The 25362-nt window shown below is 51.0% G+C and overlaps 2 protein-coding genes across 4 annotated transcripts in view; both read left to right on the forward strand.

Moving 5' to 3' along the window:
• MFN2 (mitofusin 2) overlaps positions 1 to 9244 on the forward strand; it is a 57786-nt gene extending 48542 nt beyond the window's left edge. For all 3 annotated transcript variants that reach the window (XM_088457163.1, XM_088457164.1, XM_088457162.1), the window contains 7 exons: positions 960 to 1064; positions 1145 to 1247; positions 2611 to 2831; positions 2950 to 3105; positions 3289 to 3485; positions 6486 to 6620; positions 7052 to 9244. In XM_088457163.1, the coding sequence (XP_088313289.1) occupies positions 960 to 1064; positions 1145 to 1247; positions 2611 to 2831; positions 2950 to 3105; positions 3289 to 3485; positions 6486 to 6620; positions 7052 to 7118 (984 nt within the window). In that variant the 3' untranslated portion in view covers positions 7119 to 9244. The remainder of the gene's footprint in view (positions 1 to 959; positions 1065 to 1144; positions 1248 to 2610; positions 2832 to 2949; positions 3106 to 3288; positions 3486 to 6485; positions 6621 to 7051) is intronic.
• A 4743-nt stretch (positions 9245 to 13987) lies between these two features.
• MIIP (migration and invasion inhibitory protein) overlaps positions 13988 to 25362 on the forward strand; it is an 80048-nt gene continuing 68673 nt past the window's right edge. The window contains exons 1-3 of the mRNA XM_088457153.1: positions 13988 to 14170; positions 18963 to 19131; positions 20982 to 21428. Coding sequence (XP_088313279.1) covers positions 18985 to 19131; positions 20982 to 21428 — 594 coding nt within the window. The 5' untranslated portion in view covers positions 13988 to 14170; positions 18963 to 18984. The remainder of the gene's footprint in view (positions 14171 to 18962; positions 19132 to 20981; positions 21429 to 25362) is intronic.

The raw sequence follows: 25362 nt of genomic DNA on the forward strand, positions 1-25362 counted from the left end.
ATTGCTATGTTTCTGCTATACGGCTGCATCCTGACTCATTTACCATCAGTACCGGCCCGGTGCCCAAACGGCTGCATCCTGACTCATTTACCATCAGTACCGGCCCGGTACCCATACGGCAGCATCCTGACTCATTTACCATCAGTACCGGCCCGGTGCCCATGGGGAATTGCTATGTTTATACTATACGGCTGCATCCTGACTCATTTACCATCAGTACCGGCCCGGTACCCATGGGGAATTACTATGTTTATACTATACGGCTGCATCCTGACTCATTTACCATCAGTACCGGCCCGGTGCCCAAACGGCTGCATCCTGACTCATTTACCATCAGTACCGGCCCGGTGCCCATGGGGAATTGCTATGTTTATACTATACGGCTTCATCCTGACTCATTTACCATCGGTACCGGCCCGGTGCCCGTGGGGAATCCCTCTTATTTGCCAGCAAACGCTGATGAATTAAACTTCAGTAAACACTGTTTTATCCATAAGTGTGATTAGCCTTCACTAGCGGCCCTTGGTTTACACTTTTTTTTTTTTTTTTTTATTTCACTTGAATTTGACTAAACGTGCACGATGTTTAACCTTTAGGGATACATGTAAAATAGCTGCGGCTTTGAGACTTCGGCGAGTCCCGTGCGAGACTGCCCCGATGTTTTATAGTAGCAGTCTTTTAATAGGCAAAACCAGGTTGATTTTGACTATTAAAAGTCTGCTACTTTAAAACGCATGGGACTCGCCGATGTCTCAAAGCCGCAGCCTATTACATGTGTCCCCCTTAATCTCTATAAGATAAATGAAATAAAATAACCCTTTCTGGTACAATGAGCTTTCCTAATGAACTCAGGGATGTAACACAATTTGCTTAGTGTTGTTGCTGACTCCATATATCCCTGTAGTATCTCCCGTAGCCCCTGCCAGCTAACGTGCCGCCTATCTGTGTGGTTATTACAGGTGTCTACCGCCATGGCGGAGGAAATCCGGCGTCTCTCCGTACTGGTGGATGAGTTCCAGTTGGATTTTCATCCTTCGCAAGTTGTCCTTAAAGTCTATAAAAATGTGAGAACCCTGAAGAATGTGTAAGAACGTGTCCAGAATTCCTGTGCGCTCTCCTAGTAATCCCTGTTCTGTCCCACCAGGAGCTACATCGCCACATAGAGGAGGGGCTGGGCAGGAACCTGTCTGATCGCTGCTCTAACACCATCTCCGTGTCCCTGCAGACCACCCAGCAGGAGATGATCGGTCAGGGGAACACGCCTTTACCTTACTTACCCTGTTTATTATATGTACATGGAGTTATTTGCAGTGTTGCAGAGTCAGCTACATTTGTGAACCACAGAGACCAGCATGCATTCAGTTAGTACAAGTGCATCTCCTGTCCATCAGTGCATTGGAAGGTGCATTCCCAGGTCCTTGTCTTTGGACACACCCAAATAACAGGCTGATGTGCCTACTCTTATGGGACCTCCAGAAACAATGCTTGATGGAAATAGTAAGAATTCCTCCAAAATCTGCCGCCATAGGCTGCAACCTGATCAGGGGCTGATGGGGATATGAAGCCTTGGCTGTATTTTGAATATTGGTTCATCCCCACAAAATGGATGACTCTGTTCCTCACACAATGTTTCTGTCATGTCACCTAGGTCCTAGTCAATAGATAGACTACAATCTAATGAATATTGTTTTAGCAAATAAAATGGCTGACTCCGCTGTGTGTGTCTGTGTGTGACGCTTGGTGTCCCGGGCTCAGGGCGCCCTGGCGTTTGGTGTCCCGGGCTCAGGGCGCCCTGGCGTTTGGTGTCCCGGGCTCAGGGCGCCCTGGCGCTTGGTGTCCCGGGCTCAGGGCGCCCTGGCGCTTGGTGTCCCGGGCTCAGGGCGCCCTGGCGCTTGGTGTCCCGGGCTCAGGGCGCCCTGGCGCTTGGTGTCCCGGGCTCAGTTCGCCCTGGCGCTTGGTGTCCCGGGCTCAGGGCGCCCTGGCGCTTGGTGTCCCGGGCTCAGGGCGCCCTGGCGCTTGGTGTCCCGGGCTCAGGGCGCCCTGGCGCTTGGTGTCCCGGGCTCATGGCAGTGATGACATGTGCAGTCAGAATTGAGCGGTTATGCTTGTAATGATGGATCACTGCAGGCACAACATTACTTACTTTACCTTACACCGCCATTGGGGGCACAATAAAAATGAGCGATGTTACTCTGCATTAATTATCTGTGATTTGTGTGACCGCCCATTACGGATAATTGCGTTTGCCCCGAAGGGGTCTCACGCTAGGGGGACACGATCACTTTGGCATCCTCTAACAAAAACTTTGAGCAACACTGTCCTGAACTTTACCACGTCACATACCAGGCCGCCATATCCTTCAATCCATCCATTGTTCTCCTCACCAGGTGACTGCTCACCCCAACACACACATACTACATTCACCAGCTTCAACTCTGGCAATAGGCAGATTTAGATTGCAAGCTCTCCTACATCTTCCGTTGTATGCTATTGTGCAATGCTTTTACTATTGTGCGCGAGATTCTGCCATTCCGCTGAGATTTGGTGCAATGACTAAGTGAGTCTCATTGTGTGGCTTCCCTCTCTCTCTCTCTCTCTCTCTCTGTGTAGATGGGCTATTACCTCTCCTCCCATCCTCTACGCGGTCCCAGATTGATATGTTGGTTCCTCGCCAGAGCTTCAGTCTGAGCTACGACCTGAGCTGTGACAAACTCTGCGCCGACTTCCAGGAGGACATCCAGTTCCACTTCTCCCTCGGTTGGACAATGTTGGTCAATAGGTTCCTGGGACCCAAAAATGGCCGCAGGGCTCTGATTGGATACAGTGACCAGGTGGGTATAGGACGACGGAAGTGTGTGTCCTGATAGCATGATTATCATTTATAGCTGTCATTTAGTCAGTGACATTTCTACAGCGCTTCTAGGCTTAGTTTGGTTTATTGCCTTTCAGATCCCTCGTACAATGCCACTCACACCGGTGAACCCCAGCATGCCTCCAATGCAGCAGGGTGCTATGACCCAGGAGGAGCTCATGGTTTCCATGGTAACAGGGTTGGCCTCATTGACGTCTCGGACATCCATGGGTATTCTCGTGGTGGGAGGTGTGGTAAGTGCAGGTTCATCTACTGTCCGTCTTACTAACGTTTCTGCTAGTTGGCATTTGCCTCCTTCGCATTGTTACCTGCCTATCTGTGTTGGCCTCCACATGTCTAATATACATTCTATCATCTTTTAAGCCTACTTGGTGACCTCCATTTAATTCTATCCGCTTCTCTCTGTGCTATTTTAGGTCTGGAAGGCTGTGGGCTGGCGTCTCATTGCCTTATCTTTTGGCCTTTATGGGCTTCTGTACGTATATGAGCGCCTCACCTGGACTACAAAAGCAAAGGAGAGAGCCTTCAAGCGGCAGTTCGTGGACTACGCTGCCGAGAAACTGCAGCTAATTGTCAGCTACACCGGCTCCAACTGCAGCCACCAAGTGCAACAGTGAGTCAGGGCTTTACACTCCTCCTATTGGTGTGCATGTCTTACCAAGTACAACCGTGAGTCAGGGCTTCACAGGCCTCCTATTGGTGTGCATGTCTTACCAAGTGCAACCCGTGAGTCAGGGCTTCACAGGCTTCCTATTGGTGTGCATGTCTTACCAAGTACAACCGTGAGTCAGGGCTTTACAATCCTCCTATTGGTGTGCATGTCTTACCAAGTGCAGCAGTGAGTCAGGGCTTCACAGGCCTGCTATTGGTGTGCATGTCTTACCAAGTGCAGCAGTGAGTCAGGGCTTCACAGGCCTCCTATTGGTGTGCATGTCTTACCAAGTGCAACCGTGAGTCAGGGCTTCACAGGCTTCCTATTGGTGTGCATGTCTTACCAAGTACAACCGTGAGTCAGGGCTTTACAATCCTCCTATTGGTGTGCATGTCTTACCAAGTGCAACCGTGAGTCAGGGCTTCACAGGCCTCCTATTGGTGTGCATGTTTTACCAAGTAAAACCGTGAGTCAGGGCTTCACAGGCCTCCTATTGGTGTGCATGTCTTACCAAGTAAAACCGTGAGTCAGGGCTTCACAGGCCTCCTATTGGTGTGCATGTCTTACCAAGTGCAGCAGTGAGTCAGGGCTTCACAGGCCTCCTATTGGTGTGCATGTCTTACCAAGTGCAACCGTGAGTCAGGGCTTCACAGGCCTCCTATTGGTGTGCATGTCTTACCAAGTGCAACCGTGAGTCAGGGCTTCACAGGCCTCCTATTGGTGTGCATGTCTTACCAAGTACAACAGTGAGTCAGGGCTTCACAGGCCTCCTATTGGTGTGCATGTCTTACCAAGTACAACAGTGAGTCAGGGCTTCACAGGCCTCCTATTGGTGTGCATGTTTTACCAAGTAAAACCGTGAGTCAGGGCTTCACAGGCCTTCTATTGGTGTGCATGTTTTACCAAGTAAAACCGTGAGTCAGGGCTTCACAGGCCTCCTATTGGTGTGCATGTTTTACCAAGTAAAACCGTGAGTCAGGGCTTCACAGGCCTCCTATTGGTGTGCATGTCTTACCAAGTGCAGCAGTGAGTCAGGGCTTCACAGGCCTCCTATTGGTGTGCATGTCTTACCAAGTGCAGCAGTGAGTCAGGGCTTCACAGGCCTCCTATTGGTGTGCATGTCTTACCAAGTGCAACCGTGAGTCAGGGCTTCACAGCCCTCCTATTGGTGTGCATGTCTTACCAAGTACAGCCGTGAGTCAGGGCTTCACAGGCTTCCTATTGGTGTGCATGTCTTACCAAGTACAACAGTGAGTCAGGGCTTCACAGTCGTCCTATTGGTGTGCATGTCTTACCAAGTGCAACAGTGAGTCAGGGCTTCACAGACCTCCTATTGGTGTACATGTCTTACCAAGTGCAACCGTGAGTCAGGGCTTCACAGGCCTCCTATTGGTGTGCATGTCTTACCAAGTGCAACCGTGAGTCAGGGCTTCACAGGCCTCCTATTGGTGTGCATGTTTTACCAAGTAAAACCGTGAGTCAGGGCTTCACAGGCCTCCTATTGGTGTGCATGTCTTACCAAGTAAAACCGTGAGTCAGGGCTTCACAGGCCTCCTATTGGTGTGCATGTCTTACCAAGTGCAGCAGTGAGTCAGGGCTTCACAGGCCTCCTATTGGTGTGCATGTCTTACCAAGTGCAACCGTGAGTCAGGGCTTCACAGGCCTCCTATTGGTGTGCATGTCTTACCAAGTACAACCGTGCGTCAGGGCTTCACAGGCCTCCTATTGGTGTGCATGTCTTACCAAGTGCAGCAGTGAGTCAGGGCTTCACAGGCCTCCTATTGGTGTGCATGTCTTACCAAGTGCAACCGTGAGTCAGGGCTTCACAGGCCTCCTATTGGTGTGCATGTCTTACCAAGTGCAGCAGTGAGTCAGGGCTTCACAGGCCTCCTATTGGTGTGCATGTCTTACCAAGTGCAACAGTGAGTTAGGGCTTCACAGGCCTCCTATTGGTGTGCATGTCTTACCAAGTGCAGCAGTGAGTCAGGGCTTCACAGGCCTCCTATTGGTGTGCATGTCTTACCAAGTGCAACAGTGAGTTAGGGCTTCACAGGCCTCCTATTGGTGTGCATGTCTTACCAAGTGCAACCGTGAGTCTGGGCTTCACAGCCCTCCTATTGGTGTGCATGTCTTACCAAGTACAACCGTGAGTCAGGGCTTCACAGGCCTCCTATTGGTGTGCATGTCTTACCAAGTGCAACCGTGAGTCAGGGCTTCACAGGCCTCCTATTGGTGTGCATGTCTTACCAAGTACAACCGTGCGTCAGGGCTTCACAGGCCTCCTATTGGTGTGCATGTCTTACCAAGTACAACGGTATGACACTGTTTGCATTGATCTAATCCATCTGTCAGGTCATATGTGCCCCATAAACAGGCACCAACCACATGGTCCAGCTGTGTATAGAAATATTCCGTTTTAGGGTAATTTGTTACAACCTTTATGCTAGGCACTAAAACTTACATGGAATTGCTCCTGGTACACACTGCAGCTGCAATATGACAGCAAGTATTTGCAACCAATGAAACAATCTGCAGGCCACGGCTACCGATATCCAGAACCGATCTGTCAGATTGTAGCAGCAGAGTGTTTCTGAGACTTCACAGGTGATTTCAGTCAGAAGTTGCATCTCAAGTACCGGGCAGAATTACAGTGTGTCCTAGTTCCTAGTATAGTGACTTTTCAGTAGGCAAATTCTTTTCGGGTGAGAGACCCTTTAATTTTAGGCATTATCAGATGTAACCGTTTTGGTAATATAGAAGTCTGACCAAGGGGGAGATGTACCAAACCTTGGAGAGAGAGAAAGTGGAGCTTTTGTCATGTCATAGGCTGTGCTGGATAACTGACAGAAGCTGATTGGTTCCATACAGCGACAACTTCATTTTATCTCTCCAAGGTTTGCTCCATCTCCCCCCAAGTGACCCGTTTTTGCTTCTCTCAATCTCTCCTCGTCTCACCTACAGGGAACTCTCCGGGACATTTGCCCACTTGTGTCAGCAGGTTGACGTGACTCGTGAGAACCTGGAACAGGACATCACCGCCCTGAATAAGAAGATTGAAATCTTGGACAGTTTGCAGAGCAGAGCAAAACTGCTGAGGTAAATCCATGCATGGCAACTCTCCTGGTACGTCCCGAATTTCAGGGGGCTCTCCCGGGCTCCCGAAAGAGAGAGCCAGTCTCCTGCATGCTGACAGCTTCCTGAGTGACGGGGGTGTGATGATGTGATTCACATTATATCGCGACCTGGCGTAAACCACAGCTTGGAACAGTGGAGGGGCGTATCCACAATTACGCCATCGCAGTGCCACGCCCCACCGTGCATTAGGCCTGGTTGCCCCTTTGGGACTCTCCCATGTGGGTTATATAGAACTCTGTAACCCGGGGCAGACTTCTCCCTACTGCTGGGGGATAGGTAATAATAACCACTTTGAACCGAGAATTCCTTTACACCTCAGGTTGTTGCGTCCCAACAATAGCCCCCCCCCCCTTATGTTGTGCAGTTATTAATGAGCCCCTTCTTTCTTGCAGAAATAAAGCCGGCTGGCTGGACAGCGAGCTCAATATGTTCACTCATCAGTACCTGGAGCAGAGCTGATGTCGCCTCGTCTACAACACACCAGCGATGGCGAGATTATTGATCACATCTTTCTATATACTCTTGTGCTTTTCTAATTACTCCTCTCCTACCTTACACAAAACCCAGCACCTGCTATACGTCGTAGGGTGGATGGGAATTATGAAGGACTTTGTCATGTTCTGTGATCGCTGCCGTATCACTTAACCACATTCAATTCTGGGCGGTAACATGCTGAGCTCCGCTCCTGCAAAGGATGATGGGAAGGCAGCGAGGGTTCTGGGATAAAGTCTGATAGTGCTGCTTTGGCCAAAACACCTCATTATTAATAAGAAATGTTTGGGTTCTGCAGTTAGTGTTTGGTGAGATTAGGACATCAGTTTTATGCTGTCCTTGTTTGTTTTTCTGCTGTTCTGGGGTGACGTGAACGTAGTGGAATTCTGGTAAAGCATCATAAGACTTGTGGTCATGGTTATATATGGATCGGTAACATTTCTGTGACTGAACCAGAGGAGGCGGCCATTTTGTGCCCACTGACTAGGAGCTACTTACATCACTAAGGCATGACAGAGGGAATGTGGGTTCCCGTTCCCGGTTTGTATGTGAGTGCTGGGTCCACAGGTTGCCTTATCTCAGTCCACCAGGTGTCAGGTGTAAAATTCTGTGTATCTATGACTAATATATAGAAATGCAGTATAATAAAGAGAAACGCCATGCTGCTTCTTAGTACGCCAAACTCTGGCCTCTTAGCTGTGAGTGTGAGGTGATACACAGCCGGCGGCCATTGCTGTACATTATCTGGTCATCGGGACCTTACACAGACTGAGATGTTCACCACTAAGACATACATTTTACACCTAACCGGCTCCATACTGCAACATGTATGTGTCTAAAATCACTGCTGGTTGGGATCCATAGATGTCTGGTCAGGTGATGACCACAATAATGGAGTCCTGTCAGGACTGGCCACATCTAACGGGCTAGATCTCCTGCCACCCTATCACCCGCTGTACGGGCACGACAAGGAAAAGCAACCGCATCCATTTTTACGGTGACCAGTTTACAGCGTTTGTGCGCACCAGAACAGGGGATAGCTACATACCCCTTCCCCCGAGCCAGTTTAGTAATACTCTTTCAATCCATAACCACTTAGTTACCATGGTCCCTGTGTGCTACAAGATGGCAGCTTAGTGTGAGGACAGGAAGTGTCTGATCACAGCTGTTACATACAGCAGAGGGCTGGTTATACAGAACGGTCCCCTTACTGCTCGTCCATTGTGCATGTAATCAGGGAGGGCTGTAGTACTAAGGTTCCTTTCAGGTTAGAAACACTCATCTACCCTTAATACCCCACAATGCCCCATCCCAGGTGCCCAATATTGCTCTGTTACTGCACCCCTAATACTACATCTATTTAAGGTTATTTAGTCTCTTTCTGACCATCACTGTTGCTGCTAAGTATGAAATGAGACTGATTTGTTCCGATGTTCCTTAGGGCTGCAGAGGGCTCTTGCATGGGGTATTCTGCCTTTTCAGATGACACTAATGTATTGGTCATCCTGTGGCTTTTAGCTAAATGCATTGTATCGTGTTCCTGGTGCCACCCTGGTATTTGCACCATCAGGCAGAGTTGTCTCTTTTTCCACCCCCGCGGGATACGTCCTGCATTGCAAAGAAATGTGGCCGATAATATAAATACATGGCTGAAGGGCAGCTACAACTGAAAATGAAATGTACTTAAAGGAGGACATGTTCAGGACAATACATTAAAGTTACCTGGAGGTGGGCATTCCCCATGACATGCTGAGATATATAGATCTATAGAAGGAGTCAGAAAATAACTACACTGTATTTAGCTGATGTGACAGCAGAGGGCGCTGTTTTCCTCGCTGCACCCCCCACCCCTTGCTTGCCAAATGTTACGTACTTGAAAGGAGACGCTGTCGATGGTCGTTCCAGCGATGTTAGGTGATTACGCACTTTATTTTCTAGGAAGTTGTTTGTGAGTTATAGTCACGGGTCAGGTGTAAAATAAGTTGGATTGTTTTCTATAAATGTATTTAATTTAAGCTTGTTTAATGTGCATGTCTGCTGTAGTACGTGACAATAAATACATTAATTTGGAGCAGTTCTGTTTTTATTTTCCTGGCAGCTTTTATTTGCACCTGTATGTTGGACATTTCTGTTATATATTGTGTTAATCATTCAGAACACGGTTCATTCCCTATTACGGGGGCAGAGAACTTGGCCTCTTTGCGTTTATAGACACTTATATCTTTTTATTTATATAGCGCTGATGCGTTACGCAGCGCTGCGCACAGAGGGTATCATGGCGTAAACTAATTACACACATGAGGTGATACAAAAGGCAAAGATGGCTCTGTTCAAGTGGGCTTACAATCAGTCCATTACACCATCCGGGGGCAGAGGTTGGTGTAATGGTTAGCATCACTTGGGTTCACTTCCCACCGTGGCCATAGTTATATAGAGTTTGTATGTTCTCCCCGTGCTTGCGTGGGTTTCTCCCAGGTGCTCTGGTTTCCTCCTGCAATCCAAAAACATACTGTTAGATTAATTTTTCTTAATTAAACGAATCAGGTCGTCAAGCCTTACACCTCTGATAAGTGCGTTTAATAAGTGGTTGGGACCTCTTTATGGCGCAAATACTGACAGCAAGCCCCGCCCACTGCACCGTATCATGGCTCCATATCTCCCGCAAGTGAGGCAGGGAAAGCGGGCATGTACCGTTCTCATTACAAAGATGGGTCCACCCAGTGCAGGGGCCCATACATCTATGTCTCCCATTCCCCGCTCTGCTAATCCGATCCCCTATCTGATCCGCAGGCAGGCGGCCATCGATGGTCGGCGATCTGTAGGCGGATCGGGGAATCAAGATTTTTATGTTGAATATTCTGATTCCTCGACCCTACCGTCTGCAGAACGGGGATTTGCTGCAATTAGTCGCAGATGTATGGCCCGTTTTCTCAGAAGCCACCATCTTGTCTGGCGTTTGGCCCGCACAACCACAGCAAGTATCTGACTCACTAATAATGGATACTGTGTATATTAATGTAGGCTCATTTCATATGATCTGACAAGGTCCCCTTGGCAGTGAGTCTGATAAGTTTGTACAAGGCACCTTAATTAGTACTTCAATTTCTAAATCCTGAACTGTTGGGATGCCTTGAGAATATACCCGTCACACACAGCCTAAATACCCGGGGGTTTGCCGGTACACGCACACCGACCCGGGTCTAGACTATGTGTGACAGGGGCCGACCGAGGTCAGCGTCCAGGGGGCCACGACTGAGACCAGGACAGTCACGGGTTGATAGACAAGTGTGTTTCCCATGTCATCGGTCTGAAAGGGGTAAAGCTGGGTACACACATCTAAAGATTTTCTGTCCAACCCTCTAACTAGTTGATTGGTTGGAATGAGAATCTGGTAATGTATGGGAGTAACTGATGATCAGCAATTTGCTCCTAAATGCCAGAAAACAGATGAAAATGGCGTCAGACAAGTTTGTTAAATGTTTGATCTGAACAATTTGTTCAAACAACAATTTTTGTCCATTTTCCGGCGTTTGGGAGCAAATTGCTTATTGTCATTACTCCCATACATTACCAGATTTTCATTCCAACCAATCAGCTAGCTGGATGGTTGGACAGATAATCTTTACGTGTGTACCCAGCCTAATACAGAGATTTTTGTTTTGTAAGATTTGAGATTAAATTTAAGGCCCCCATACATCAGAGATTGATTGCAGCAATCGTGCAATTTGCAATCGATTGTGTATAAAAATCTTTCTCTTTTTCAATCGATTGTAGAATTGCCACAATCGATTGAAAAAGGGAAAGATTTTTTATACACAATCGATTGCAAATTGCACGATTGCTGCAATCGATCTCTGTATGGGGGGCCTTTAGCTTTAGAAGCATCTACTAGGAAACACCAGCAAACCACCCAACTGTCCCGATTTTAGCTGGACAGTCCCGCTTTCTGGACACTGTCAAGAGGCCATGCCTTCTTTTCGGGTGCGTGCCAGTCTCCCGATTACCATTTCAGAGAGATTGTGAGGTATGTGAGGTAATACTGACATTTCAATGTTGAAACACTGTAGGGGGTCAGGGGTAGGGGTGGCCATCCATGGCTAGGAACCATCGATGGTGTGATGGTGAGTGTGTGGTTGTTTCTTTGCCATTGATAGGAGACCACTGATGGTAAAGTCCCCCGATGGTGACCCCTGACCTCGCTATGCGCATGCACAGGGTTTTGTTCACTATAAGGGAAAAGCCGGCGATGGTCATTACTAATAGTGAAAAGCCGACGATGGTCATTACTAATAGTGAAAAGCCGGCGATGGTCATTACTAATAGTGAAAAGCCGGCGATGGTCATTACTAATAGTGAAAAGCTGGTGATGGTCAGTACTAATAGTGAAAAGCCGGCGATGGTCATTACTAATAGGCGATGGTCATTACTAATAGTGAAAAGCCGGCGATGGTCATTACTAATAGTGAAAAGCCGGCGATGGTCAGTACTAATAGTGAAAAGCCGGCGATGGTCAGTACTAATAGTGAAAAGCCGGCGATGGTCAGTACTAATAGTGAAAAGCCGGCGATGGTCATTACTAATAGTGAAAAGCCGGCGATGGTCATTACTAATAGTGAAAAGCCGGCGATGGTCATTACTAATACTCAGATTGGAGAGGAGCGCCTCTAAATAGCAGTGTAAGAATTAAGCTGTCCTGCATTTGGGGGCTACATTTATTAGCGGTTATTGATATAGCGCACACATATTCCCCAGCGCTGTACAATGAATATTTGGCCATACACATCAGTCCCTGCCCCAGTGGAGCTTACACTCCGTATTATTAGAAGCCCAAAGAAGAGATGCTACTGAGCACTGTGAGGGCGGGCAGGGGGCTTTACTCTGTGAATCGTGACTCCATGGGGAGGGGCGAAACTTACACATGATTTGCGCCAATTCAGCCACGCCCTCTCCCTACTGAGTCGCGTTTTGAGTATTATGTACACGGGTTATTTATGTGTGTAGCCGGCCTCAGTGCCCTATATTCCCTGCCCCATGTACACGGGGGCACACGGGTTATTTATGTGTGTAGCCGGCCTCAGTGCCCTATATTCCCTGCCCCATGTACACGGGCACACGGGTTATTTGTGTGTGTAGCCGGCCTCAGTGCCCTATATTCCCTGCCCCATGTACACGGGCACACGGGTTATTTGTGTGTGTAGCCGGCCTCAGTGCCCTATATTCCCTGCCCCATGTACACGGGCACACGGGTTATTTGTGTGTGTAGCCGGCCTCAGTGCCCTATATTCCCTGCCCCATGTACACGGGCACACGGGTTATTTGTGTGTGTAGCCGGCCTCAGTGCCCTATATTCCCTGCCCCATGTACACGGGCACACGGGTTATTTGTGTGTGTAGCCGGCCTCAGTGCCCTATATTCCCTGCCCCATGTACACGGGCACACGGGTTATTTGTGTGTGTAGCCGGCCTCAGTGCCCTATATTCCCTGCCCCATGTACACGGGCACACGGGTTATTTGTGTGTGTAGCCGGCCTCAGTGCCCTATATTCCCTGCCCCATGTACACGGGCACACGGGTTATTTGTGTGTGTAGCCGGCCTCAGTGCCCTATATTCCCTGCCCCATGTACACGGGTTATTTATGTGTATAGCCGGCCTCAGTGCCCTATATTCCCTGCCCCATGTACACGGGCACACGGGTTATTTATGTGTATAGCCGGCCTCAGTGCCCTATATTCCCTGCCCCATGTACACAGGCACACGGGTTATTTATGTGTGTAGCCGGCCTCAGTGCCCTATATTCCCTGCCCCATGTACACAGGCACACGGGTTATTTATGTGTGTAGCCGGCCTCAGTGCCCTATATTCCCTGCCCCATGTACACGGGCACACGGGTTATTTGTGTGTGTAGCCGGCCTCAGTGCCCTATATTCCCTGCCCCATGTACACGGGTTATTTATGTGTATAGCCGGCCTCAGTGCCCTATATTCCCTGCCCCATGTACACGGGCACACGGGTTATTTGTGTGTGTAGCCGGCCTCAGTGCCCTATATTCCCTGCCCCATGTACACGGGCACACGGGTTATTTATGTGTGTAGCCGGCCTCAGTGCCCTATATTCCCTGCCCCATGTACACAGGCACACGGGTTATTTATGTGTGTAGCCGGCCTCAGTGCCCTATATTCCCTGCCCCATGTACACGGGCACACAGGCCCACCAGTATGACTGTGGTGTGTAGGAGGAAACCCTCTCAAGCATGGGGAGAACATACAAACTCCACACAGTTAGGACCTTTGCGGGAATGGAGACCTTTGGGTCTAGTTACTAAGCAGTGTTAGGAGACAGTGAAAAGTGATAAGGTACCAGCCAATCAGCTCCTAACTGTCATTTTTCAAACACAGCCCGTGAGATGGCAGTTAGGAGCTGATTGGCTGGCACCTTATCACTTTTCACTCTTATCACTGCTTAGTACATAGACCCCCATGACCTCAGTGCTGTGAGGCAGTAATGCTCACCACTACGCCCCCCGTGCAGAAGCCGCCAGTATTTCCCCTGCATGCACAGTGATGGCAGATACAGAGTCCCCGGCCTCCGTGCTCCCTGCTCACACTCAGCCCCATGGTCACCGCAGTGTGTGTTATGCTGGAGCCGTCACCAGGTGCAGCAGGGTCCGGCGATGAAACAGTTTTCGAGTACAAGCCCCTCCCCAAGGTGTCGTTAGGCAGATGTGATTGGCTGAGCGCCAGGTGGTTTCCATGACGATCGTTAGAGCGTCCTCAGCGGGAAATCGCGCGGTTTTAAGTTGACCAATTACTACCTTCTTCAAGAGTCACGTGCCCTGCCCACGGCGCCTCCCTTAAAGCGGCGACCTAACGTTTTCATTGAGTGTATTATAGTAACTATCTTGAGGCGTCGCCGCTTTATCTGAAGTCGATCGCTCACACTTCCTGCGGGCGGCGCTGCTTGTGTGGGTCTAGTAACCGAGAGCGGATCCCGGAGTGAGAGAGAGATCGCCGGGAGCTGAGGTATCTATGAAGGGTTACCCCGGCCTGTTCCAGACGTCATCCCCCCCTCCTGTCCCCATTACCCGGCCTAATGACTACTACCCCCAGCCTCCCACACTGTATCATTACCTGGCCTAATGACTACTACCCCCAGCCTCCCACACTGTGTATCATTACCTGGCCTAATGACTACTACCCCCAGCCTCCCACACTGTGTATCATTACCTGGCCTAATGACTACTACCCCCAGCCTCCCACACTGTGTATCATTACCTGGCCTAATGACTACTACCCCCAGCCTCCCACACTGTGTATCATTACCCGGCCTAATGACTACTACCCCCAGCCTCCCACACTGTGTATCATTACCCGGCCTAATGACTACTCCCCCCAGCCACCCACACTGTGTATCATTACCTGGCCTGGTGACTACTACCCCCAGCCTCCCACACTGTGTATCATTACCTGGCCTGGTGACTACTCCCCCCCAGCCTCCCACACTGTGTATCATTACCCGGCCTAATGACTACTTCCCCCAGCCTCCCACACTGTGTATCATTACCTGGCCTGGTGACTACTACCCCCAGCCTCCCACACTGTGTATCATTACCTGGCCTGGTGACTACTACCCCCAGCCTCCCACACTGTGTATCATTACCCGGCCTAATGACTACTCCCCCCAGCCACCCACACTGTGTATCATTACCTGGCCTGGTGACTACTCCCCCCAGCCTCCTACACTGTGTATCATTACCTGGCCTAATGACTACTACCCCCAGCCTCCCACACTGTGTATCATTACCTGGCCTAATGACTACTACCCCCAGCCTCCCACACTGTGTATCATTACCTGGCCTAATGACTACTACCCCCAGCCTCCCACACTGTGTATCATTACCTGGCCTAATGACTACTACCCCCAGCCTCCCACACTGTGTATCATTACCCGGCCTAATGACTACTACCCCCAGCCTCCCACACTGTGTATCATTACCCGGCCTAATGACTACTCCCCCCAGCCACCCACACTGTGTATCATTACCTGGCCTGGTGACTACTACCCCCAGCCTCCCACACTGTGTATCATTACCTGGCCTGGTGACTACTACCCCCAGCCTCCCACACTGTGTATCATTACCTGGCCTGGTGACTACTACCCCCAGCCTCCCACACTGTGTATCATTACCTGGCCTGGTGACTACTCCCCCCCCAGCCTCCCACACTGTGTATCATTACCCGGCCTAATGACTACTTCCCCCAGCCTCCCACACTGTGTATCATTACCCGGCCTAATGACTACTCCCCCCAGCCTCCCACACTGTGTATCATTACCCGGCCTAATGACTACTCCCCCCAGCCTCCCACACTGTGTATCATTACCCGGCCTAATGACTACTCCCCCCAGCCACCCACACTGTGTATCATTACCTGGCCTGGTGACTACTCCCCCCAGCCTCCTACACTGTGTATCATTACCCGGCCTAATGACTACTCCCCCCAGCCACCCACACTGTGTATCATTACCTGGCCTGGTGACTACTACCCCCAGCCTCCCACACTGTGTATCATTACCTGGCCTGGTGACTACTCCCCCCCCAGCCTCCCACACTGTGTATCATTACCTGGCCTGGTGACTACTCCCCCCAGCCACCCACACTGTGTATCATTACCTGGCCTGGTGACTACTACCCCCAGCCTCCCACACTGTGTATCATTACCTGGCCTGGTGACTACTACCCCCAGCCTCCCACACTGTGTATCATTACCTGGCCTGGTGACTACTCCCCCCCAGCCTCCCACACTGTGTATCATTACCCGGCCTAATGACTACTTCCCCCAGCCTCCCACACTGTGTATCATTACCCGGCCTAATGACTACTACCCCCAGCCTCCCACACTGTGTATCATTACCCGGCCTAATGACTACTACCCCCAGCCTCCCACACTGTGTATCATTACCCGGCCTAATGACTACTCCCCCCAGCCACCCACACTGTGTATCATTACCTGGCCTGGTGACTACTCCCCCCAGCCTCCTACACTGTGTATCATTACCCGGCCTAATGACTACTCCCCCCAGCCACCCACACTGTGTATCATTACCCGGCCTAATGACTACTCCCCCCAGCCTCCCACACTGTGTATCATTACCTGGCCTGGTGACTACTACCCCCAGCCTCCCACACTGTGTATCATTACCTGGCCTGGTGACTACTCCCCCCCAGCCTCCCACACTGTGTATCATTACCCGGCCTGGTGACTACTCCCCCCAGCCTCCCACACTGTGTATCATTACCCGGCCTAATGACTACTCCCCCCAGCCTCCCACACTGTGTATCATTACCCGGCCTAATGACTACTCCCCCCAGCCTCCCACACTGTGTATCATTACCCGGCCTAATGACTACTCCCCCCAGCCACCCACACTGTGTATCATTACCTGGCCTGGTGACTACTCCCCCCAGCCTCCTACACTGTGTATCATTACCCGGCCTAATGACTACTCCCCCCAGCCACCCACACTGTGTATCATTACCTGGCCTGGTGACTACTACCCCCAGCCTCCCACACTGTGTATCATTACCTGGCCTGGTGACTACTACCCCCAGCCTCCCACACTGTGTATCATTACCTGGCCTGGTGACTACTCCCCCCCCAGCCTCCCACACTGTGTATCATTACCTGGCCTGGTGACTACTCCCCCCAGCCACCCACACTGTGTATCATTACCTGGCCTGGTGACTACTACCCCCAGCCTCCCACACTGTGTATCATTACCTGGCCTGGTGACTACTACCCCCAGCCTCCCACACTGTGTATCATTACCTGGCCTGGTGACTACTCCCCCCCAGCCTCCCACACTGTGTATCATTACCCGGCCTAATGACTACTTCCCCCAGCCTCCCACACTGTGTATCATTACCCGGCCTAATGACTACTACCCCCAGCCTCCCACACTGTGTATCATTACCCGGCCTAATGACTACTACCCCCAGCCTCCCACACTGTGTATCATTACCCGGCCTAATGACTACTCCCCCCAGCCACCCACACTGTGTATCATTACCTGGCCTGGTGACTACTCCCCCCAGCCTCCTACACTGTGTATCATTACCCGGCCTAATGACTACTCCCCCCAGCCACCCACACTGTGTATCATTACCCGGCCTAATGACTACTCCCCCCAGCCTCCCACACTGTGTATCATTACCTGGCCTGGTGACTACTACCCCCAGCCTCCCACACTGTGTATCATTACCTGGCCTGGTGACTACTCCCCCCCAGCCTCCCACACTGTGTATCATTACCCGGCCTGGTGACTACTCCCCCCAGCCTCCCACACTGTGTATCATTACCCGGCCTAATGACTACTCCCCCCAGCCACCCACACTGTGTATCATTACCCGGCCTAATGACTACTCCCCCCAGCCACCCACACTGTGTATCATTACCCGGCCCAATGATTACTCCCCCCAACCTACCACACTGCATATTTACCCAACCTAATGACTTCTCCCCCCATCCTCCCACACTGTATCATTGGGGGTAGGAGGGGTAAGGTGCGCTCTCCTTGCTAGTAGTGGTGATGGTGATGACTTGTGTGTGTTTGTGACTGGTGTTAATTGGAATGTTTCTTCTGGTGGTGGCAGTGTTTTGGGAGTGAGAATGAGGGTGTGATTGGGTATGGAGTGTAATTTGGAGTAATGTGAAAAGGGGAATAAGATAAAACTGAGGCCAGCGAGAGACAGTAGTTTGGGGCAAAATCTTTTATTGAGTAGTCACAATGTTGCTCTGTTGAGATCCTGGGCAGGTGGGTGGGGTTCAGTCACGTCACCCCTGCTGGACCTATGGTCGACAGTCTAGGAAGTCTCATGGGGTGGGGGGATGTGCAGAGTGGGTTGGAACACCTCTGCGGCATCCCGCGTGTTGGTGCGAGTCTTGGCGGTACTTACCTGCCGGTAGGTTTTTTGTTACGGTGATGTAGGTCGATGTTGCAGATAGGTTGGAAGCTGCAGGTTTGTTGGTGAGCTGGATCAGCGTGTTGCTGGTGTGCTGCAGGTGCACGGCTGTTCTGATTGGTGTGTGGAGGTCAGTGACCGGAGTGTGCAGCTGAGGTTGGCTCTTGGTCGTGCCGCTGGTGGTGCGGAGCCAGAGGTGTGGATGGGTGAGCCGCTGGGAGGCTGGGTTGCAGCGTGTGTGCTAGGACCACCCCTGGGAGGGGGGGTGGTCTGCCCGGGATACTGATTGGATAAAAGGCGGGGAGGAGGGGGGGGATATGGAAGGTGTGACCGGGATGGAGCTGGTCACTGGCGATGTTGGCTGTGCGGGGCGCTCTCTGCACTGACGGTCCCTCGTGGAAATGGGGATCGACGGTGGAGACAACCCTGGCCAGGAGTCAGTTGTTGAGCACGTCTGGGAAGGGGGGGGGGGGTGAGATGGGCTGGTTCGGGGTGGAGCCGGTCACTGGAGGTGTGAGCGGTGCGGACCAGCGTGCAGGTGGGCTGAGAGCTTTCTGCACTGGTGGTCCCTGGTGAGGATGGGGATCTTTAGTGGAGGTCAGCCTGGATCGGTGTCAGGTTTGATGTGAAGGTCGCAACGCATTTCGGCACAGGTGCCTTCTTCAAGGAGGTGTGAGAGGATCAATGCTTCTGAGGTTCTTATGTAGTGCCCCTCCGGGGGTGGGGGTGGTCAGGTGACTCACGGGGCCAATGGAATGTTTGAAAGGTAATGTGATGCAGGTGTGTGTAGGGGATTAGTGATCAGCTCGGGAACGTGCTTCTCTTTGTTCAAAGCCTCATATATATTTTCATAGGGATTTGAAATGAAATAAGAAAATGGCTTCTTACGATCAACTTGAAGAGTTACGTCAGTTAAATAAGTCTCTCCTGCAACGTCTGACACTAAAACAGGGTGAAGTTAGGAGACAGCTCTCTGGTGGCTGCAACGCATGGTCCATTGTCCCAGACAGAGCTGTAACCAAGGTGAGATTCCTCTTATGCGGCTCTGCTCAATGTAGCTTCTCTTTATAATAGACCAAGGGGTAGATTTAGCTCCTGAATATAACAAGTGGTGCTGTTACCCATAGCAACCAATCCTATTCTGTCTAGGATGTGATAGCGAAATGATAGCTACAGTTTGGTTGCTTTGGGCAACGCCACTTCCGCTGCCTGCATCGCTCTCCTCTCTCGCCACGCTCCACCTCCGCTGCCTGCATCGCTCTCCTCTCTCGCCACGCTCCACCTCCGCTGCCTGCATCGCTCTCCTCTCTCGCCACGCTCCACCTCCGCCGCCTGCATCGCTCTCCTCTCTCGCCATGCTCCACCTCCGCCGCCTGCATCGCTCTCCTCTCTTCAATCAATCCATACGGAAGAGATGAAACAATTTGGACTTAAATGATGAGAATGACGGAGAAGATAATATCCGCTCCTGTTATATAGTATTTCGGGCTGCTGCGCTAACTGCTAACAGTAAACGTTTACCCCCCTTACTAGCTCTCATATGAGCAGGAACAAGGTAGAATATTGCCCACTCCGCTGTGAAAGGAACGTGATTAAGTAGACCGGCCTCTGCATAATTCTTAACTTAACGCCAGAATCTCCTGACTAGTGGACAAGACCAAAAACAATGGTATAGGTCTGCATAACCCTCCCCGCATCTATAACAGGGGTGAGATGTAGAACTCCCCATAGGAAAACTCCTGTGTACAGAGACAGATATGCCCTATGAAAATGGTTAGAAAGCTTTCCGTATACACAGATGACGTAAGTGTTCCACATGAAGTATTAATAGTGGCCAGGAGATCCCTGGCCGTGTATGTGAGAAACTATAATAGCCATTGTGCTAATCCCCTAGAGGAGGACGCATGGTCCATACTCACTTTGAAATGTTGGTAATAGATAGAGCTGGCCTTTCTAAGTATAGGAGGTGGGGGACAAAAGGGCATTTACTGGATTCTCCCCATGCCGTCAGAAAACACCCTAACCCAGCGGTTCCCAATCACAGTCCTCAAGGCTCCCCAACAGTTCAGGTTTTAGAGATATCCATGGTTTAGTGTTCACGCTAGAGAGGACACTTCAGCGCGCGCACCCGAAAAGGGACATGGTCACTGAAAAGGGGCATGTCTATAAGACGCGTCCCATTTTCGTCACTCTTGGCGGCGTGCCCGACACTTCCGGAACACGCCTGGCAGCCCCCAAGCGCTGTTGACAGGTGATCGGGTCACCACACATTTCTCCATCCGCTGGACACTGCGACCCGCGGGTGATGACGGCACCCACAGGCTGTCTTAGCGAGGCGCTGTGCGTTGAGGGCAGGGCGCTTTTTGCTCTCCAGAAGGAGGGCGGGGCGCAGCGCCCTGCTAAAACAGCCTAGCGGGAACGCTAATGGTTGAGCACAGGTGATTTAATTAGTACTTCAGTTAATTTGATTTAACCACCTGTGCTCAACCATGGATATCTCTAACACCTGAACTGTTGGGGAGCCCTGAGGACTGCGTTTGGGAACCTCTGCCCTAACCACAGAGCTGATATAGTGTTTGGCTTGCAGGAAAGCCAGGGGGTAACCCGACAAAGTCCTGTACCTCTCCACGGCTCGGGACACGTCAGTACCTGACGTGAGCTCCACCAAGCAGCCCAGATCACTAATACGATTAGTGGAGTTATTGTTACAAGACAGCGGCTCGTTTCATACATCTGATACCTTTATTACCAGATGCAGCTTCGTCCCACCAGCAGCAACACACGTCTCTTATCCCTGATACACTGTTACATGTATGATATCTCCTTGTGGCCTCCGTCTGCTGAAAGCAGTAATATTGGACATGTGTTCCTAGGATTGGAGCGAGGAGACGGCATTGAATGGATTTGGAGAGTTTCGTATGAAGAAAAGTGTATTTGGAGCTCAGGAACCAGATGTTCTGACCACGCAAGGTTCCTCTGCAATCGCCAGGAGAGCCTTTTGTACTCCCAGAAAAACCGCCGGCGTGACGCGGAGCTCTGAGGATGCTATTTTCCAGTCGCAGCCTGATGATCTCTCCATACAGAGCCCGGCTCGCAGTGCGCAAGGACATGACGCCAGTGCTGGTGTGATCACAATCCGCTCTCCTGTGAAACGTCTCTCAGTCCTGAATTCTACTGCAGTCACCTATCCGAGTGCAGGTGTGGACACCAGGGCGCTTTCTCCTGAGTACGTAGACCGGCTGATAGATGACGGAAACATAAGGTCCAAAGAACACAGAACTCCAAAGTCTATTCTCCTTACACCGAACCGGACTTCCAAGGTAAGAGGAAAATCAGACTCACTTATTTTATTTATATATTTCTCCACCGCCCTTTGCAGCAGGGTAACGCAGACAGTGATTTATATGTCCTCCCCCCTATAAACCCGACCACTCCATATCCCCCCAACCCCCACTGGATCTTTTTTGTTGTGTGCCTCCATAGACATAAAAGAAGATGGTAGGGTTGTGCAAATCACTACTGCATCTAATAGTGATTTACACGCCCGCCAATAAACCGTTCCTACTGTGAGATCACCTCCAGGTGGGATCCGGTATCTGCTGCCTCAAAAGTAGGGAAAGTGGGTCCGGAAGGAGCAGGGTGCCTGGTTGAAGTCTCGCAGTAGGGGAAGTCAGTAGGACTGGGTGCAGGGTGCCTGGTGCCGGAGGGGAAGTCAGTAGGACTGGGTGCAGGGTGCCTGGTGCCGGAGGGGAACTCAGTAGGACTGGGTGCAGGGTGCCTGGTGCCGGAGGGGAAGTCAGTAGGCCTGGGTGCAGGGTGCCTGGTGCCGGAGGGGAAGTCAGTAGGACTGGGTGCAGGGTGCCTGGTGCCGGAGGGGAAGTCGGTAGGCCTGGGTGCAGGGTGCCTGGTGCTGGAGGGGAAGTCAGTAGGACTGGGTGCAGGGTGCCTGGTGCTGGAGGGGAAGTCAGTAGGACTGGGTGCAGGGTGCCTGGTGCCGGAGGGGAAGTCGGTAGGACTGGCTGCTGGAGTGGAAGTCAGGTGTGTGTGTCTGTCATAGCATGCACTGGAAGGCTAAGGAGGACCATCCTTGGGTTGGCTGCCGTCCCTAGTGCTTGCTCCAGTTGGGGAGGAGATATCCCTTGGCACCACCTCCAGGGAGTGTGTCCCATGTAGACAAGACCACCAGAACAGAAACTCCAGCAATCTGTATGGGGGTAACCAGCAGCATCAGCTCTTGCTCCTCTGTCTGCCCTCTCATCTGCAGGAAGTAATGGTGAGGTGCAGAGTTTTCGGTGGGCTGTGTCGTTTTTGCAGCTACGCATCCTCCTGGATTGTGTAACTGCAGCTGTGCTGTCCTCCTATTCCTTGTATATCTGCAAGGACAGGGCTGAGCCCGGAAGAGGGACAGTGCCCTAAATTGCCCTATATGCACAGTCTGGGAAATGCCCTGTGCGTGGCATATGGGGCAGAGGACTAGAGGCACCCACTGAGATAACAGAGCCAGTCTAGGCCGAGGGGCTATTGCAGAGCTCACGTAGCTTGCCCCCAGAGAGCTGGGCAGGGACCCTCCCTACATTGACCCTCCCATGGCAGCCTTGGAGTGTAATTGCTTTCCCTGAGCCTCACACCCAGGACCCTTCATGTTCTTCTTTTACAGTGCCTGCTGCCACGTCTCAGCCACGGAACTGACAACGTCCTGGGTGCTCTGCAGGAGTTAACTCTGATGTTTCCCCCCAGGCTGAAGGCGAGGTGACGGCCTGTGGTTTCCTCGTCTCCTAATGAGCATTTCCTGCGTGCACCAGGCAGATACCAGAGATTAAGCAACTGGAGATGTCGGATAGTTCACAGTTTAATAGTAAAACTAAAATATACTATTTTCTTGTCTGCTCAGTTGGAGAATCTGCTTATCAGCTCTAAACACTGCTTCCTGCGGTATAGCCCAGACTGGCACATTGAGGCCACACTTACTATGGTTTACACTGCAACAGCGGCCCCTGAGAGCCAGTTTAGCTGCGGCTTTTGTGAGTAAGACCGTGGAGAGGTGGTCGGTACAAGTGGTGGGGTGTGGATTAACAGACACAGTATAAAGGTCAACAGTCACTAGATAGACACCAGATGTTAGACAGTCAATAGGTCGACTGGGACTAAAGGTCGGCAGGTACAAAAGGTCGACACAAAAAATTTACAACACGTTTGTTTTTTAGCCCTAACCCTCCCCTAGCTGCCTGACCCTAACCCTAACCGTCCCTTCTAGTGCCTATCCCTCAATGAGTGCCTAACCGTCGGGGTAAGTCCCTAACCCTAAAAAAAAAAACACATGTCGACCTTTTGACTCTGTAGACTCACTTGTACCTGTCGACCTTCTTACATGTCGACCTTTAGTGTGTTGACCTTTTGTCCCAGTCGACCTATTGACTATCTAACATCTGGTGTTTATCTTGTTGACCTTTTTACTGTCTAGCTATAGTCCGGAACCCAAGTGGTGGATGGTCTGGGATCTGATAGACCGTAATAGGAATTGCTAATTCAGGGAGTACCCCCTGGCTTCATGCTAGTGAGGCGGAGCATACAAAGACTCAGGCGTTCCGCCCATACTCTGGGGAGGTCCTGTTCAGTTCTGATGGGATGAAAGTCACACAAGGAAAGAGACCGGTTCTCCCTGCTAATGCCAAAGCATACATTTGCCTCTGTCCCTCCCTATGGGAAGGCGAGGAATCTGACCTAAAGGGGGCAGTGCTTCCCTTCTCCTGGAGGGTTGCAGCATTGAGTGGGAAGACCTCTGACAGACAGGCAGTCAGTATGATGGGCAGGCTGCCTACCCTGGTTACCCTTCTGCTTCTATTCTGGACCAGTGGTTTGATACCACCAGATGCCTGGGTGCGAGGCATTATAATACATGACACAGATCCTGAAGTCCCTGCCCAAGGTGCTTTTTGGCAACCAGTCTTCCTAAAAGCCAGACAAAGCGTGTTACCCTAAGGAAGCCATAGAGTCCACAAACCTTGTGGTTCCTTTTGAGCTGTTCTGAATCTGAAATCCCTAAACGTGGGTAGCCAGGTTAAATATAGGGTCCTAGAGGTCATTCATTAACCATATAGAATAGGACAAGTACAGGTTCTCCAGGGACAAGTACTTGCAAGCTTCAGCCTGGGAGATAGACCAATGCTTCATCAGGTTTGCTGTTCAGTCCCCTTGCTGTTTGTTTCCAGACCTGCCCTTCGGCCTGGCCATAGCACAGAGTGAGGTCCTAACCTCATGGCAGCTAATCTCTGATCCAGAGGTGTCAAGGTCTTCCCGTATATATGTATGATCTGCTGAGCTTTATTGTAGACTCCCAGACCTGCCCTCCGGCCTGGCCATAGCACAGAGTGAGGTCCTAACCTCATGGCAGCTAATCTCTGATCCAGAGGTGTGAAGGTCTTCCCGTATATATGTATGATCTGCTGAGCTTTATTGTAGACTCCCAGACCTGCCCTTCGGCCTGGCCATAGCACAGAGTGAGGTCCTAACCTCATGGCAGCTGATCTCTGATCCAGAGGTGTGACGGTCTTCCCGTATATATGTATGATCTGCTGAGCTTTATTGTAGACTCCCAGACCTGCCCTCCGGCCTGGTCATAGCACAGAGTGAGGTCCTAACCTCATGGCAGCTGATCTCTGATCCAGAGGCGTGACGGTCTTCCCATATATATATGTATGATCTGCTGAGCTTTATTGTAGCTCCCAGACCTGCCCTTCAGCCTGGTCATAGCACAGAGTGAGGTCCTAACCTCATGGCAGCTAATCTCTGATCCAGAGGTGTGACGGTCTTCCCGTATATATATGTATGATCTGCTGAGCTTTATTGTAGACTCCCAGACCTGCCCTTCGGCCTGGCCACAGCACAGTGAGGTCCTAAGCTCCATGGCAGCTAATCTCTGATCCAGAGGTGTGACGGTCTTCCCGTATATATGTATGATCTGCTGAGCTTTATTGTAGACTCCCAGACCTGCCCTCCGGCCTGGCCATAGCACAGAGTGAGGTCCTAACCTCATGGCAGCTAATCTCTGATCCAGAGGTGTGACGGTCTTCCCGTATATATGTATGATCTGCTGAGCTTTATTGTAGACTCCCAGACCTGCCCTTCGGCCTGGCCATAGCACAGAGTGAGGTCCTAAGCTCCATGGCAGCTAATCTCTGATCCAGAGGCGTGACAGTCTTCCCGTATATATGTATGATCTGCTGAGCTTGCTGTAGACTCATGGTCCTGGGGACA

The sequence above is a fragment of the Taudactylus pleione genome, unplaced genomic scaffold, assembly GCF_031769625.1.
Source record: "Taudactylus pleione unplaced genomic scaffold, aTauple2 ptg000740l, whole genome shotgun sequence".
NCBI classification, from domain to species: Eukaryota; Metazoa; Chordata; class Amphibia; order Anura; family Myobatrachidae; genus Taudactylus; species Taudactylus pleione.